This window comes from Egretta garzetta, unplaced genomic scaffold, assembly GCF_000687185.1.
Source record: "Egretta garzetta isolate BGI_Z169 unplaced genomic scaffold, ASM68718v1 scaffold522, whole genome shotgun sequence".
Classification (NCBI taxonomy): domain Eukaryota; kingdom Metazoa; phylum Chordata; class Aves; order Pelecaniformes; family Ardeidae; genus Egretta; species Egretta garzetta.
Genome location: NW_009258954.1, coordinates 49,198 through 65,021, shown reverse-complemented (window position 1 = coordinate 65,021; position 15,824 = coordinate 49,198). Strand labels below are relative to the sequence as shown.

The window sequence follows — 15,824 nt, the reverse complement described above, 5'->3', positions numbered from 1 at the left end:
AATATTCCTACGTGGTGAAAAGAAAACCCAGGACAGGAGCAGCAGGCGATAGCAGGACCAGGCACAGCGGGGTGTAACCGAGGCGAGAGAACACCTGGAGAACCCCGACGCTGGTCGCATCCATCCTTTCAGATTTTAGGAAAGATCCCCGAAAAACCCCGACTCTGAGAAGGCGAACCCGAAGGCCGGCTTAGGGGGCTGCCGGTTTTGATCCTTCAGCAACAAACGCCAAGGAGCTAAGGAAACACCTTCTGGTGATTTTTATTGATTTCATACGGCGAGGCGTCAGCACCCCCACGGCACTGTAACCCTCCGGAGCGCTGGACACAACCATCCCACGCGTCGCAGGTTTGGTGCGACTGAAAACCACTACCTTTACAAAATGACAGGAAAAGCGTTAAAATTAGCCCGAATCAGGTAAAAAAGCAAAGAACTGATCATATCTCAGCCCAACATCCAGTTTTAAACAGGTCTGCACATAAATAAATGTGGTTGTCTTTAAGTAAACCTGCTCCCCGAAATCTAAAATGGCAGGATTTCGAGGGAATGGGATTTTTTTCCCGAGGCTTACGTGGCTCTTCTAGGGACGGCGTAACTTCCCTCGGCCTGAACACACGGAAACAATGCTGGAGCCAGCAGCTTCCTAGGCCTTAAAACATCAAATAAGGAAAAGAATAATTTCAAATAGACTAAGCTGTTTGATAAGGAGAGCTTAACAGACGTCCCTCACTGGGACCGGGACCGCACACAAACCCTGCTGGAAATAAAGCAACCTCCAAAGGTAGTCAGTAAGAAAGGAGGTTTTTAAGGACTGTCATAAAATCCCTCACAATGTAAATTACGTGGAACGGGTATTTTAGCTGTATTTTATTAACAGAATAAGTAACCGCTCATCAGATAAACATATATATTAACAACTAACGTACTAGCGAACACCTTGGTATCGGACACCGCGGCAGCAGACCTGCACGAGCCAGTTACTTGGCAGTTCTGGGGGGGTGGAAAGGAAAGGCAGCTCTGCTCAGGTACCACGCTTTGAGAAGACTTTCGATTGGTTTTCCAGGAAATACATTTGCTGAAATAACGCAGAATAAGATTTGGGGTTTGTAGCTTGCCCTGATCGCCCGCGGTTTCAGCGAGCGTTGAACATTGGGCCGAGGGTGGCTGTAATGCCAGCGAAGGGCGCGCTCTGACTAAGCTCAAGAACCGACTGCTTCTTTAGAACAAGAAAGATGTAAAACTTGGCCGCGACTTCTTTCCGGTTGTTTTTCCAACAGAGCTCCCGGAAACTGAAAGAACACACGCCTGATCTCTTCAGGTGCTGCATAAGGGAAAGAAGAATATCAGTCAGGGCAGCGTCGCTGCCGGTGCAGCCAGACCCCATGGCGCCCGAAGTGAGGAGTGCTGCTGGGAGTGAGCGTTTTCTGCTTGAACGCCTCGAATGGGCTCTTACTGTGGCATTTGCATTTACATAAGCGGCTCTTAACATTTTATTGCCACGATCTTGCTGGCACCTACGTGTGTTACTAAAATCTAGGGATGCCCGCAGCTCCAGCGACTTCAGTGGGGCTGTACTGAGGCATACGATGAAGCGCATCCGTAAGGGTTGCCATGATTCAAATCAATAAAAATCATTTGCATGATCCAAAACAACAAAACCCAGTGCGTACCCTGTTCTTTGGACACAGGGGGCCAGCTGTGTCCCAGGCAATTCCAGTCGCAGCTAACTGAGAGTCAGTTTTGAGCGGCTACGCTTACGCCTAAGTATTTATTTATGGGCGCTGCACAGAACCTTTGAAATATGTTCACATAAAATAATTAAAAAAAATCCAAAACCCAAACCCAAGAAGTCTGCGAAGTCGAACTCCGGCACTGGGGAAGAGCTAGGCTCGGACCCCAGTTTGGTGTGGTTTTGCAGACAAAACCCACTCCCCACGCCCTCTCGCCCACCCTTGGCTTCCTCCATCGCCTTCCTCCGCTCGCCGCTCAGCCACGTGGCACGCTGCATGAGCAAAGTGCCCTGGAGGAAAAGAACTTTTGCTGCTGTTTTTTCTACCCGCTCCCAGCCAGACCCATGCTGAAGCACCAGAACACTTGTCCAGGCAAAAAGGAAGGAACAGCCGTTAGTCAGGCCCAGAGTCAGGCCCAGAGTCAGGCCCAGAGTCAGGCTGCCTGTGCCGGCTCCGTTACAGCTCCATTGATACGGCATATGACATCATACGCTACAGCTTTACGAGGATTTCTGCGAGAAAAGCAGAATAAGCCCTCCTGATGCAAAGGCTAGGTTCTCTGCTAAATTTCAAGCACCTTGAAAGCACTGGGGCATTAAAACCTCTTCAAGGAAGCGTTCCCAGCTGTCTTTTTAATACAACCTGCACTCATTTCCCTAGCCTTCGTCTCAGAAGCGGCTCGGGCAGATGAGTCGCCAAACGATGGCACGCTGCAGTGCTCAGCTGAGATCTGGCAACCTGTAAGCCACTCGGAGTTGGGGTTTGTAGAGATACCCCAGAGTGTGCTCATAGGAGGAAGAGAGTGAGGGCTTAGCGTGACAGCAAATGCTGCCGCGGAAGCAAACGTTCAGGGAATTCGATCGATTCCAGCGGCGGTGGGAGAGGACACCGCGTCAGGCACTCAGAGTCCTGGTTTCCTGACATAAACACCCAATAAACCGCAGTTACACGCTGGCTATGAGGCAGCAATATGACCAACAGTCCAAGGAGGAGATTTTCTGACAGTTACACGCTGGCTATGAGGCAGCAATATGACTAACAGTGCAAGGAGATTTTCTGTCATGGTCCAGCTGAAATCAACACCTGGTTTTGGCAGATATTTACAAAATCCAGCACTGGTACCTGTAAAGTTTTTAATAACTGAAGAGTTCTTTTGCTCCACCTTCTTTCTTCACTGTCTGTCCTGTTCCTCGTTAGCTCCTTGAGAGGAAACAGAACAGAGGGTTAGACAGCATGTGTAAAAAGTCGTGCACCATGAGGATAAAAAGGACATGAATTCTAGCTTAATCAAAAATCCCCCGGGAGCTGGGCATTTTGCTGGCCATACCCGCGAGACCTGGGGCCTCTGACACCTCTGTGGTCAGACTCGTCTTTGTGAAACAGAGAAAAGAACGCTAACCGCATTCTTTCTGCACAAAGAGTCAAATCGAGTGCAACGACACGTTAGGGACCATGGAAGTGGTCCCAGAGGGCCTTGGGGAGGCAGCTTCACACCAAGATCCTGTTCTGCGTGACTGGGACTCTGACAGTATTTGTACCGGTCAGGGGCCAAAAAGGATGTTCAAAAATTTGGCTTTAGATTTTGGGCTTAACCCCTGACGTCGACAGGAGACTGCCCTTGTTTCAGAGAGTCTGAGCACCCTCAGGGCCAGCAGCTGAGGAACCGTTTCCTTCTTACAGGAAGCATGGTCTCTAAATAAGGAGCTGTCTCCCTGACCATCAAGCTAGTAAAGTTTTTGCCTGACAAAATATGTACTAAAGATGGTGTTAGTACAGCAAAAGTCACTGTGAGTTCACAACGCCACCATTTTTTGTTTTGGTTTGGTTTTTTTTTTTTTTTTTATATCTCTGAGAAAGAGCATAGTTCTGTTCTGACAGAAGCCAGAGTTGCCAGCTTCGGGTACACGTACAGTTGTTAACTTGGCTTGCTGTATTTCAGCTTCTTGGCCCAGTGAATTGTTCACCAGTGAGGAGCTCTCAGAGAAAGCCGTTCCGTCCTGCTATTAGGACAGAAAGGACAGTCAGTAGGCATTACAATTTGTGCATACAGTGTAATTCCCAGTCACATAATTCTGCTCAAAGAATGTATTACAATAAAACGTTTTCCAAAAATTATTTCGTAGTTGCTGTTTCTCACGTAGGAAAGGACCTTGCTGTAGCATTTATCCTACAGCTGGATCCACACCCATGGGCTCAGTTCAGGCACAGACCCTACATTTTCTGCTACCGTTAGGTCCAATTTTGTCAGTCTTTTTTGACTTTTAATGAACCCCATGTTCTCTAAAGAACCCCCTTGCAGGGTAGCCTAAATAAAGAGAGCAGAAATAGATCCTTTGTTATTGCCCGAGTATTTCCTCGGTTTGAGACACAAAAGATTTCTATCCTTTATGAAGATGAACACCTCTCCAGTTCAAAGAGGCTGTATTTCATGTTAAAGTTCCGCTTCTACTTAGTGATTAGACTGTAATCTACACTGATTAATAGACATTTTAATTAATAGTTCAATTTATGGTAAGAATCTTCCAAAGTGCCTATAAATAAACTTCCATGACATAAGCTACTTAACGCTGTATCGGCTCTCTCCAGCACCCTTCTCAAACACAAATTAGTAATTTCTGGATGTGCTTTAAATGGAGCCCTAGCACAGACACCAATAAATACATTTAGGTCTCTACAATTCATGGAAGCTGCTCACTATAGTTTCACCACAGTTATCATCAGTTTCATTTCTGTTATTCTGTGATGTCAACATAAAGGAATCATTTCTAATTTTTCTCTCAGTCTCTGAATGAGCTGACTCCTGCAGGTCTCTTGGCTCTTCTACTATCAGCATCTCTGTATTAATAAAAAAACAAGGTTTAAGAGGAAATTGCTGTGAATCGCTGTCCCTAAAAAAGTCCACTGAAACCCCCAAGTCACCCCCTAGTTAGCTGTCTTTGCGAGTAAGAGCCAGACCGAGTAAATACAGAATAAATCTCATTCCCAACAGGACCACGGAAGAAGAAGAACCTTCCAAGAGTTTTTCTTTTTCTAAAAGTTGACCTTTATGGACTTGCAGGAGGTGGTTTTGTTGATTCACTGCCGAGGCAGCCCTGCAGATTGTATTTCTAGCAGAGCAAAGGAGGGAAAGCAGACACATCACCTTCTCAGGAGGTCTAACATGGAACATTTCTTCTTGCTTGGTATTAACCAAAGCACAATCTTCAAGATACAAATAGAAGTTATTTATATGAACTTGGAAATTTGGAGAGCGGCTTGATTAAACTCAGAATAAGTGGAAAGCTGCTTTTTTTAATTTTTAAAAAGCCAAACAACAAAAAACCACCCCCACAACCAAATCTGCAGTTCAGTAGACAATTAGAGAATCCAAAGGTGAAACCAGAAATACCTCCTTATGCCACAAGGAAGGAAAAGACTTGCATTTCATTTCTGTTCTAAGGGACAAAAGAACAGCAAAATACTCATAAAAACAAAACACCTTTTTTTTTTTTAACTAATTAACAGCCAATTGCCTTAACCTTTAACTTTTTTGGCCTTTGATTTGTGGAATACTACACACAAACACCGTGCATGTGTCTCTCAAATATTATGTAAAACAGAAAATATTTCCTGACAGCTAATTCCGCCACAACAGAATTCAAATATTACCTGTGGGATCTTGCTCTTTTCGTGTTTCTTCCTTTTCAGACTCCTTCTGTATTCCGGTTTTTCTCATCTGAAATCCATGATTCTTGAAGTAGTTTGCAAACAACTGAAACCAATTATTTTTGTTTGCTTTCAGAATATAACGTCAGATTATTGCAAAGATCAACACAAAGGTATGAATATGAGCTGTGTATTAATTACTGCAACCTAGAATTCTGAGATTTGAATTAGGTCATGATGAAAACCTGCCATTTTTTGAAAAAGTCATTTCATTCTGCAGCTTCAACTTTGGCATTGAACTCCGTGAAGAAATGTCTTAGGAACAGCTTGGATCATTTTTCCTTGAAGCCAGCCAGTAAGGAGGGATGAAAGAAAAAGGAAAAACCATCTGCAGTTATCTGTGCGCGAATTTCTCTCCCTGTGTACTGGTGCGCGAGGATTTTTCAGCCTCAGAAAGAACAAGCTGTAATTCTGCACCTCGACTCTAAGCGGTGAAGCTGTGCTGCTGTGCAGCCTGGCAGAGCTGTTTGCCTGCAGACCCTGCCTCCCGGATCGCTCCAAGCTCCACGAAACCGCACCATGAACGTAGGGCTGCTGCACCCAGTTTACGCCCTATCTTTCCAGATCACCTTGTGTATGGGTTTATCCCTTCGTTATCTTATCACCAGCTCTAACCTTACAGCTTCTTCGAATGATCTGTCAGATACTGCGTGGGAGGCTTTGACAGGCCCTATTTCCATGAAACAAGTATGACTTTTCTTGTGTGAGGAGAGCAGTAAGGTGCCTTGCCACAGGAAAGGGTGGTCTGGCCCAGCCTTCTAGCCAAAGCAACAGAGGGATCAGGAGCCTCTTGGTGCTCTGAAAGGCAAGTCCCTGACTGCTCTCCAGCTGGAAGCTTAACCTCCAGTTGGGAAAGTACGAAAGAAATTGGCATACCATCTTCCCAAAGCCATTAACAATACAGTAATACAATAACGTTTAAGCCTGATGTACCGATAAACGTAGCAGGGAGATGTGGTCTCGTATTGATTACGGAGCAGAAACAAACCAGAAAAGAATAAAACAAAGTAGAAAAGACATTGACAGAAATGGAAAAAGTTGTGTGGTAGCGTACAATCAGTCAGGTGCCAGGATGTGAAGTGAAACATCAGCTCTCAAGTGGCTTTGTCATTTTTAACGTGTTGGAGTGCTGGAGATTAAAGCCGTGAGCTTTAATCCAGTCTTCCTGATGAAGCAATTAGTGGTGAGTATGCAAATAATCATCAGGTATCCAACCAAACTGCACTGGAAACAATGACAGTTTTTTGGAGTTTGCTGGGAGTTCACATAAAACCAAGTCTGCAAAACCTCTCACAGTTAGAGCCTAGATCTGCAGCAGTCCCGTAATCTATACGGTGGCATAAAACCCCACAAGGAATCAATCTTTACCATTTGCAGCTCAGCATGCACCACAGGCTGTGTAGTGTGGGACAGGAGCTTATCCACCCCTCCTGATTTCTTCCACATCATTGTTTTTTTGGTTGGGGGTGCAAGGTCTAAGGTAGCAAGGGTGTCCATGCAGTTGTTAAGTTGGTTGTATATAGCGTTGCAGCTGAGCTCCTTGTCTACATCCACAAGCAGCTTCCTCTTTCTTTTACTTTTTTTCCTCTGGGTGACAGCTAAATAGAGCAAGGAATAATAATAAAAAAAAAAAAGTCTAATAAATTATACTCACAGAACACTTAAGCACCCAAAAAAGCACTGTGAATCAAAGGGACAGGCTGCTGACCTCCTGGAACACCGCGCAGACTTGAAAAATTAAAGTACAAGTGCACGGGCCATTTCTCCAATGGTTTTCATAAAGTATACTCTTTGTGTTCCTGTACAGGAAACGCATGTATGTATCGTTCTGGAAGACATATGACTATTGCACTAAAGAATGGGGAACATGGGGACTTCATGAGGACACATGATCTAGCAACAGGACTGACTAAGCTATCTTTAATCTGTCCGGAAGTTAATTGTTCCAAGAACTGCTGATGGACTCAACAGGTTTCGTTACCTCGTAATTAGTATCTGTATTTGTCCATTTAATCCGTTAGCAATTTCATTAAGATGTACGTAGCAAACACAAAAGAAAGACACAGATGGGTTATATAGCCATAACTTCCTGAATATTATTTTGGCAGGCTGGAAAATTCCAGTGTTCTAAATATCAGTGTCAACATGAACTTATTTATTTGCTAATAGCCACCAGTGCGATAGGTGACATTTAGATCTACTCACCGAAGAAATGAAACATTTCTCTTTTTGGACCTTATTAAGGTTAAAAGGCTCACAAAAAAAAATTTTACAAAGGCCTGAAAGTTTTAAGATTGTCATTTTACACATAAAAATCACTGGTGTGTCACTAGCAATAAAAGTTCTTCAGTAACACTCGTGAACAGGCCGGGTTTGCGCTGCCAGCAGAACTGCAGAGCTTGATTTGGTACGCAAAAGAAACTGCAAGCAGAGATTCGGGCAGATCAGGTGAAGACCCCGATACCATTTCTGTGTAACAGTTACCATAAAATAGAACTCTGACAACAGGAGCAGATGACATCTGAAGTGGGAGTAATCTGGTTTGCAAGTATTTTCAGGAACAAGAAGAAAAACGAACGTAGTAACGCAAACATTCAGGAAGAAACTGGTCGAGTTCTGACCTGTATCATCAACTGGCTCCAGCACAAATCCTTCTTCTTCTTTCAGCAGAAGTATTGCTTCAGTCGTTAGATGCCCGACTTCCTTAATAGGGGTGTCTGCGCAGTTGGCCTCAACTATAAGAAAACCCAGCAAATAACTCAAATTTGAAAAAAAAGTTTACAAGATGGAACAATGGCTTTATCTCACGGCATAGAATGATATCAGACAAAAAAAAAAAGAATTAGAAGACTTGTGATTTTGTCTATAATCTCACAATCACTTTAACCAGTAATAACTGGTTCTGCTGCTGCTGCTCATATTCTGCACTGCACGCTTTCCTTTGCTGACACCAGAGCCTGCGTGACCGGGTGGCAGAACAGGCTGAAGAACCCATCTGGAGGAAAACCCACCTGACAAAAAGTGTTTGGGGGAAAAAGCGGTTAGTTGCAATACGTACCTGCTTCCAGTTCCAGGCATCTGCACGGCAGCGTGGACATTTCAGTCAACATAAAAAGAACAGGTAGCACCAGGACGAGCGCAAGGAGGGGCAAGTGCCACCATTTCCCTTTCAAGCTGTTCCAGAATTCTCAGTTTTAAAGTAACAGCATGATGGGGGTATAAGGGTTTAAGATATAAAAAGAATTCCAGAAACACTTTTCAAAAATTAATTTCATCGGTATCAAACCCAAAGACGACTAATGCCACTTTATGAGCTACCAAAGTGTCATTTGTCGCTGAAATATGAAGCCAGAAATATTCACAGGTGAAATTCAAAGTTGCAGCGTAACCATTCCGCTTCTTTTCCTCTACAAAAGTGGTATCGGAATGTCTAAGCCGCAGGGTGGATCAAGAGCGTATCCAACAGGAGATCGCATATAAATATATATGATACAGGCTATATAAGAGGGCTTCCGAGCAATGTCAAGTTACAAATCTAGAATTCCTGGGTCAATTTAAATTATACCTAAAATGGTGGATGAAGCGAATTAGGAAAAAAAGCAAAATAAAGGAACAAAGGAAAAAAACCCGGGATATTGTACAAAGCGGAGTGTGAGTAACTTTGGGCATTAACACAGGAAGAGAGGGTTGGTGTGGGTGAGCCAGAGCGGACACGGCACACTCACTTGCTGCGCTGTTCTCTGGCAGGTCGTGTGACAAAGGATGTTCTTCCTCCATATCAAGAATGTCTTTATCCAGGCCGTTTTGCTCATCCCTCAACAGGATTTCTTAAATACAAAATGCATAGTTTTAATCATTCTAAGCCTTAGTAGGCATGAGCTAGCCCGATACAGCCTAATGTTACTTATTTAAGGTTTATTTTGTGCAAACAAAAAAAACTCAGCTTCCACCGGTGGCGGTCAGCGATACGTCTGCCTTCAACAGAACAGAACAAGAGAACATTAGTCTTCATTTTGAGATTTCCAACTTTCCTTTGAAAAGTAAGATATTGATACTTTTTAAAAGGTATAAATCTATAAACATTTACAGAAATACTCTAAACATAAAGATGTTGAAGCTCCTTTGCCGCCTTTGGCATTACAACAAGAAGGATAAAAAGGCTGCAGTATTTCACCTTTGAAAATATAAATTAAATTGTTCAACATTAAGGATGAACTGAAGGCCCTCAATTCTAAAAACCTGAAATACCTCCTCTAGTACAATTTCACTTGGCAATGCCTAAGTGATCGTAGATTTCGTGACAAGTAGAAAAGGAATGAAGCATGAAATCAACGAAAAATACAAAATTTATGTTTGAAAACGGTCACTTTCATGCTGTCTTGTTTGTTTTCCTGTAAGAATAAAAATATTTGGAAAGTAACTAACTCTGTTTATCTGTGGCAAAAGCCTACCAATCATATCCACAGCATCCTCCTCATCTCCAAAGCAGTCCTGCTCGAAACAGTAAGTGTCTTCATGCAGGGCAGGCTGCTCTCCGTTCACGCTCACAGAGTTGTGATCAGCCACGAGGCTGTGGCTGCTCGTTAAGATGCTGCCGTCACAGAGGCTCTGTTTTCTTAGTGCATTTGGTTCTTCATCTGAATAAACACAGAATTTCTCATGCTTTGTCTGCACGGATTTTTTTTTGAAACACCTATTTATCCATTTCCTAATTTTTTCAAATAATTTTTAAAAGATTGTAAGATATCCCATACCTCAGACAGAATAAACAATAAATGATTTTAGCTAATTCAGTAAAAAGCAGAAAATGTTGGGGTTTACTCTCAGTCTCCAATATCGTATTAGATTACTTGGGCAGAGTACTTTTACACAAAAAATTAAGCATAAGGTGGTACGACAGGCCAATCAGCACAAGCGTGAAACAAAGGCACTTTTAACAATACCTTTTCCACATGGGGAAAGGACTCAGACTGTACATAATTTTGCATAAAACACACTTTTCCTTATGGAACATTTCTAATTTCTCAACTTCTCTCACCAAAGTTTCTATCACAGAGAAGTATATTGCTTTCGTAATCCTCTGTAAGTGTGATGTCTTCAGCTCTGCTCTGATTCAAGGTAAAATGTTCAGCAACATCAATGGCACTGATGAAAAAAACATTATACAAAATATAGGGTGAACTGAAACCCATTGACCATTTAGCTGGAACGTGAAAACTTGTTTCTAAAGACCCTTCAATCCTGACGTTTTATCATGCAACCCCCAAAGGCAGCTTCTGTTTTCTACAGCATTGACAGTACCCCAGCTGATCCTCACTTCTGTGGAGAGAACAACTGTTTCCCAAAGCTATTTGCATCCAAGCCATTCAAAGTTTTGTTGATAAAAATGCGCTGCTTTGAATTTCCTCTAAAAGCTAAAAATAAGCATATGGAAAACAGGTGCTATATGTTTATTAAAAATGATACCTCTAAGCAAGTAGGCAGCTGCCACCTTTGCTCGCCAAAGTTTTGATGCAATCTCCAACGTACATTGCACAGAGAAGGCTGAATCTGTAAGACCCAGCCCAAGGGCTGGGGAGAGGTCCATGAGGAGGGGAAAGCATTTACCCAACCGGACTTTGAAATACTCCCCGCACCCGGAACTCCGTAAGCAAATGATCTGGATGGATACGCAGCAAGCAACCCCCTCAGGGAACAGCAGACATATTTATAACGATGAGGGAAGCGCCCATCCTCCTCTCCGTGTTTTGTATTTCTCCACTCTCTTTTGCCAGTAAGCTCGGGCTTGTGCGAGTTTGTTTGCATACCAGCTCCCTGCCCTGCTCTCTGCCAGACGCTCGTCACGCAGAAAGCCTCTCATTAGTGCAACACCATCATCCGTAAATCAAACCTCACAGGCTCTTTGGGCAGGTGGAACAGCCACACTGTGCAGAGCCAGCACACAGAGGTACCTGAATAAATAGTATTGCGTCACAGCTGCGCTTACAAAATACGACACGCTTACAGATCCCATCCAACTGTATTGAAGCCTCAGTGGAAATCCATTATCCTGGTTCTCTGGAGGCATCAGAGCCGTCAGAAACATGCCTTGGCCTCCTGCCTTTTGTCACTTTTTCTACATTAATGCTGACTCGTGTCAGAAAAGCCAAAGAAATAGGCTGGCTTTTCATTGGGAGCCAAGCTGACTGCTGCTGATAAAATACCCCAGCCCCCAGGAGCAATGCAGCAGAAATTAAACGCACGACACTGCGAGGTTACTAGCCAGAGCCTCCTTGGTCTTACAACAGGATTTACGCTAACTTTTGCATCTTCACTTGCAGTCAGTGAGTTGTTTGCAGGCTTCGCTCAGACCATTTTAAATCAGAATATCCTGAAGCCTAAGGTCAATACGTTATTTCATTGTAAAGGTCTGTTGATTAAATGGACTTTGAGGAAGTCTACAAAAGCACAATTCCTGTGACCATAGCCTTGTAAAGCTCACTTGGAATTTTTGAGAATTCTGTTATCAAATCAAAACAATTCCATCTGAGTCTTGATCAGATAACAGCAAGGGCATCTTTTACTTCTGAAAATAATAAAATAATGAATAAAAATTGGGGAAGCATTTACTTTAAATCAGGTAGTGGTGTTTCAAAATCGTGAAATTCTTCAGGTAATGTAATGGACTGATAAGCAGCCTCAAAGTTCTCTTCTGGAAGGTCAACGAGTCCTAAAAGAAACAGACAACATAACAAAATAAGTAGCCATAAAATAAAAATAACTTTCTCCCAAGTACGTATAAACAGACTATAAACCTGTCAGGAAGGTCTGCCGCCATCCTAAACAACAGAAAGGTGAGGCTTAGGTGCTTTGTCAACAGGACTCCAAAGCAGAATTAAAATCCTTAGTTTACCTATACTTCAGAAGCCATTTTTTTTACAAATACGGGAGAGTCTGCTGCTACAGGACCTGAAATACCATGAATACATCGGGTTTACGAACAGCTGCTTTAAGGCCCTGGGTATCGTCACGGCTGACATTTAGCCTAGAGTCTCTCACACCACTTCAAATGAATGACTGCGTTTCCTTTTGCTCTCCAATGCCTGCATAGCGCTATTCTCCAGCATCAAATTATGACAAAGTGAGACTGCAAATACTTGGTAATCAGAGAATCCTGGAACAATTTGGGCGAGAAGGGATTTCTGAAGGTCATCCAACCCAAGGTTTGCTCAGAACAGGGTTAATATTCTAAGTCAAATCACTTTTGACTGTTCCTGCTGGTGGAGATTCCACAGCATCCCTGGACAGCCTGTTTCAGCATTTTACCACTTCCAGTGGGATGTTTTTTCCCCCTTGTATCTAATTGGAGTCTCCCTTGTTGCAACTGTGACTGTTGTGCCTTGGTTTCGTGCTGTGCAGTCCTCTGTAAGCTACTACAGTATCTATTCAAAATAGATAGTACTGTGTACTTATCTTAAGTGTTTCTTCTAGAGATTTCCAAATGTTTACAAATATGAACAAACTAGTCATGATCGCATCCTTGAGAATAGCGTAGAGTGATATTCACTATTCGGCAAACAGGCCAGGTCACAAAGCACATTAAGGGCCGGCAATAGATGCTGGTGTCCTGTTCTCAGCCTTTTTTCAGACAACAGTGCCTCCCTGTTCGGTGCCTAAGTGCGACAGACGCACAGCCCGTAGGCAAAGGAGCCAGTTCATCCCTGCTCCCCTCCGGCTGGCTACGTGGCTAGAGCTCAAAACACTGTCAGGTCTGGCGCTGACACACTGTTAGACATGCTGTTGGTGTCATCAGAAATTAAAATTCATTATCTAGCAACGGAGGCTGAATTCAAGCTTCTTCTCATAAGACCACTTAAGATACTACTTCTTTTAAAGGCGTCAAAGACCTGAAAAGGCATTAAATTAAGCCAGACTACACATCAGCAGTAGGCACCCATAAATTCAATTTCCTTTGGGACCAATAATGTTTAGCAGAAGTAGCCAAAATTAACAAATTTAACTTTTAAAATGGGAGCTGTAAAGGACACAGGTGGGAAAATGCAGAATTCCGTACAAACCTGGGCGAAAGGCTGTCTTCATTTTTGTCAACGCATCGCTACAGTCTGCCAAGAGGTACTTTGCTTTCCTGTGGTAAATCCGCACCACTCCCAGGAGTAAGTGTCCAGAGGTTCGCAGAGCTATGGTAAACTTTGGTGATTTAAAAAAAGTTGTTCAGGAGTCAGTATTTTTGGCAGAAACATTAAAATGAAAATACTACACAGCAGTAACAAAAGTTCTCCTAAAATACACCAGTACAGAGCTCTACGAAATTCAACGGGGCTTTGTACTGATACAGGGCGTTGTAAACAGAAATGAATTTTCAGAGCCATGAACTTCTAGTTGCTTCTGTTCCTAAACATTGCCATGCCGAAGCGTGAGTCCTGAATCGATGCTCTTACTTTACCTAAAACATCTCAGCTGACTGCCAACAAACAGTGTAACGCATCCTGAAACCGCAAGTAGCTGCACATATTCTAGTATTTGACACTTTGGTTATTTAAGTGAGCAGACACCATACCTGTGCCCTTATTTATGCAAATAAAGGCCATAACTATGCCCTTATTTACACAAAGTCTTCCTGCACCAAGCACATGTGGTCATGCTAATGCTAGACAGGACAGCATGCAAGGGAAAGCAGAGGGCACTCAACTAGTACCTCTTGGAAAACACTTCCAAATAACAGAAGCACAGAATCGTTGAGGTTTGAAAAGCTCGCCATGCCCAACCGTTCCCCTACCCCTGCCATCCCACCACTAAACCCTGGCCCTAAGCACCGCGTCTGCCTGGTTTTTAAATCCCCCCAGGGATGGGGACTCGACCCCTTCCCTGGGAGCCCATTCCAGTGCTTGACAACCCTTTCGGTGGAGAAATTTTTCTTCATATCCAAACTAAACCCCCCCTGATGTAATGTGAGGCCATTTCCTCTTGTCCTATCACCCGTTACCTGGGAGAAGACACCGACACCAAGATCATTTTAACAACCTTCTGTTAATCACAACCCATGCGAGACAGACAATGAAATGCAGACTATCAAATATCAAGAAGGTATTTTCATGGAGAAAATAAAAAAATCTGCTTGCACCAGCTGAAAGCCTTGGATCTCCTGAGCCATCGATTAGTGACAGCGCAAAGTGTTCCTCGCTGTTCCCTTGGAAGCACTTGCAACGGCGAGGCCAAGGACTGAGTCATGGGTACTTGACTGCCCGCATCTGCGCTTGCTTGAGTCACACCTTATTTGTGATACACAGAGGACAGAGCCTCTTATAAGTGCTACGTATGCTTAATTATATATTTAACGGCTTATAATGGGGGACCTGGAAGAAGTCCACTGAAAGGGGAAGGATGGTTGCAATATGTCAGAAGTTATCTATTGTAAGATCAGCGAAAGCAGTCTCCTGAAATGGTCTGTGTACAATTTCACGGCAGTTTCCTTAGTCCCTTGACGTTGGTTAAGCAGCTGACTCTTCAATCTTTTGGAGACAATTTCCTGAAATACCAGCATTGCCCAAATTATGTTGAACAATACCCACAGCTGGTACTCAAAGTCTCCAAAGAAAGACCAGTGCTACCACACCGATGGGCTGGTGTTGCCTCATGAGGAGCTCAAACCCACGTCCCATGATCCTTTGGCCAGCGGTGCCCGCAGAGCGCTCCCTGGAGCTCTGTCAGGGTGCGGAAAAATACATCTGAATACTCTGCAGTAACGTTTTCTTACACTGTACGTGAATGTAGGCCACTGGTATCCAGGAGTAAAATAGCAAGTAAAATATTTATATAACTGTCATTTAACGGGATGGATATTTTGTCTGAGTGAGAACTGAATAAAATCAGATTAGGAGTTTACCTCACACTGGTTTTGAAATAGCCACAAATTTGTCCTAAACTCAGTCTCCATGACAGCAACAGTCCTGTCCCCTAGGAAAGATGGACACCTCTACCCCAGAACTTACCAGAAGACACCGCATTTAATAGCGTACCTTTGGCGAGATGATCTTTTCAATGGTAGTCTCTAAATTGCACTCAAATATATGAGCTTTGGTGAGCTTCTTCTCCCAGTGGGCAGCAAGCCATATTTTGGCCAACGGCCCGCGCTTGTTGACGAGCAAATGCATGTAGAACATGGCGCCTGGGCGAAGGCTCACAGGCCAGCCCTGCCACCGCCGCCCTGCGCTCTTCCCCTTCCAACAGGAGAAGGGTCCCGGGCACGATGCGGGAAGAGGGATTTAGTGGGATCCTGAGGGGCTAGGGGCACCCGGATGGGAGTGGAGGGGATGAGGGGCAGGATTTAGGGGGATCTGAGGGGACCCAGCCCAGCACTGAGGGGATGGGGGGGGATTTAGTGGGATCTGA

General features: G+C 43.8%; 1 protein-coding gene across 1 annotated transcript; it reads right to left on the bottom strand.

The window, feature by feature from the left end:
• Positions 1 to 1,102: 1,102 nt before the first annotated feature.
• RAD21L1 (RAD21 cohesin complex component like 1) lies at positions 1,103 to 15,712 on the bottom strand. The gene is made up of 13 exons (XM_009634533.2): positions 15,452 to 15,712; positions 13,493 to 13,622; positions 12,045 to 12,144; positions 10,474 to 10,580; positions 9,887 to 10,072; positions 9,161 to 9,262; positions 8,057 to 8,170; positions 6,804 to 7,033; positions 5,379 to 5,481; positions 4,426 to 4,565; positions 3,641 to 3,730; positions 2,853 to 2,930; positions 1,103 to 1,321 (listed from the first exon to the last, which is right to left on the bottom strand). Exons 1-13 carry the CDS (start codon positions 15,593 to 15,595, stop codon positions 1,133 to 1,135), a joined length of 1,713 nt encoding a protein of 570 aa, XP_009632828.1. The 5' UTR covers positions 15,596 to 15,712; the 3' UTR covers positions 1,103 to 1,132.
• Positions 15,713 to 15,824: the final 112 nt, after the last annotated feature.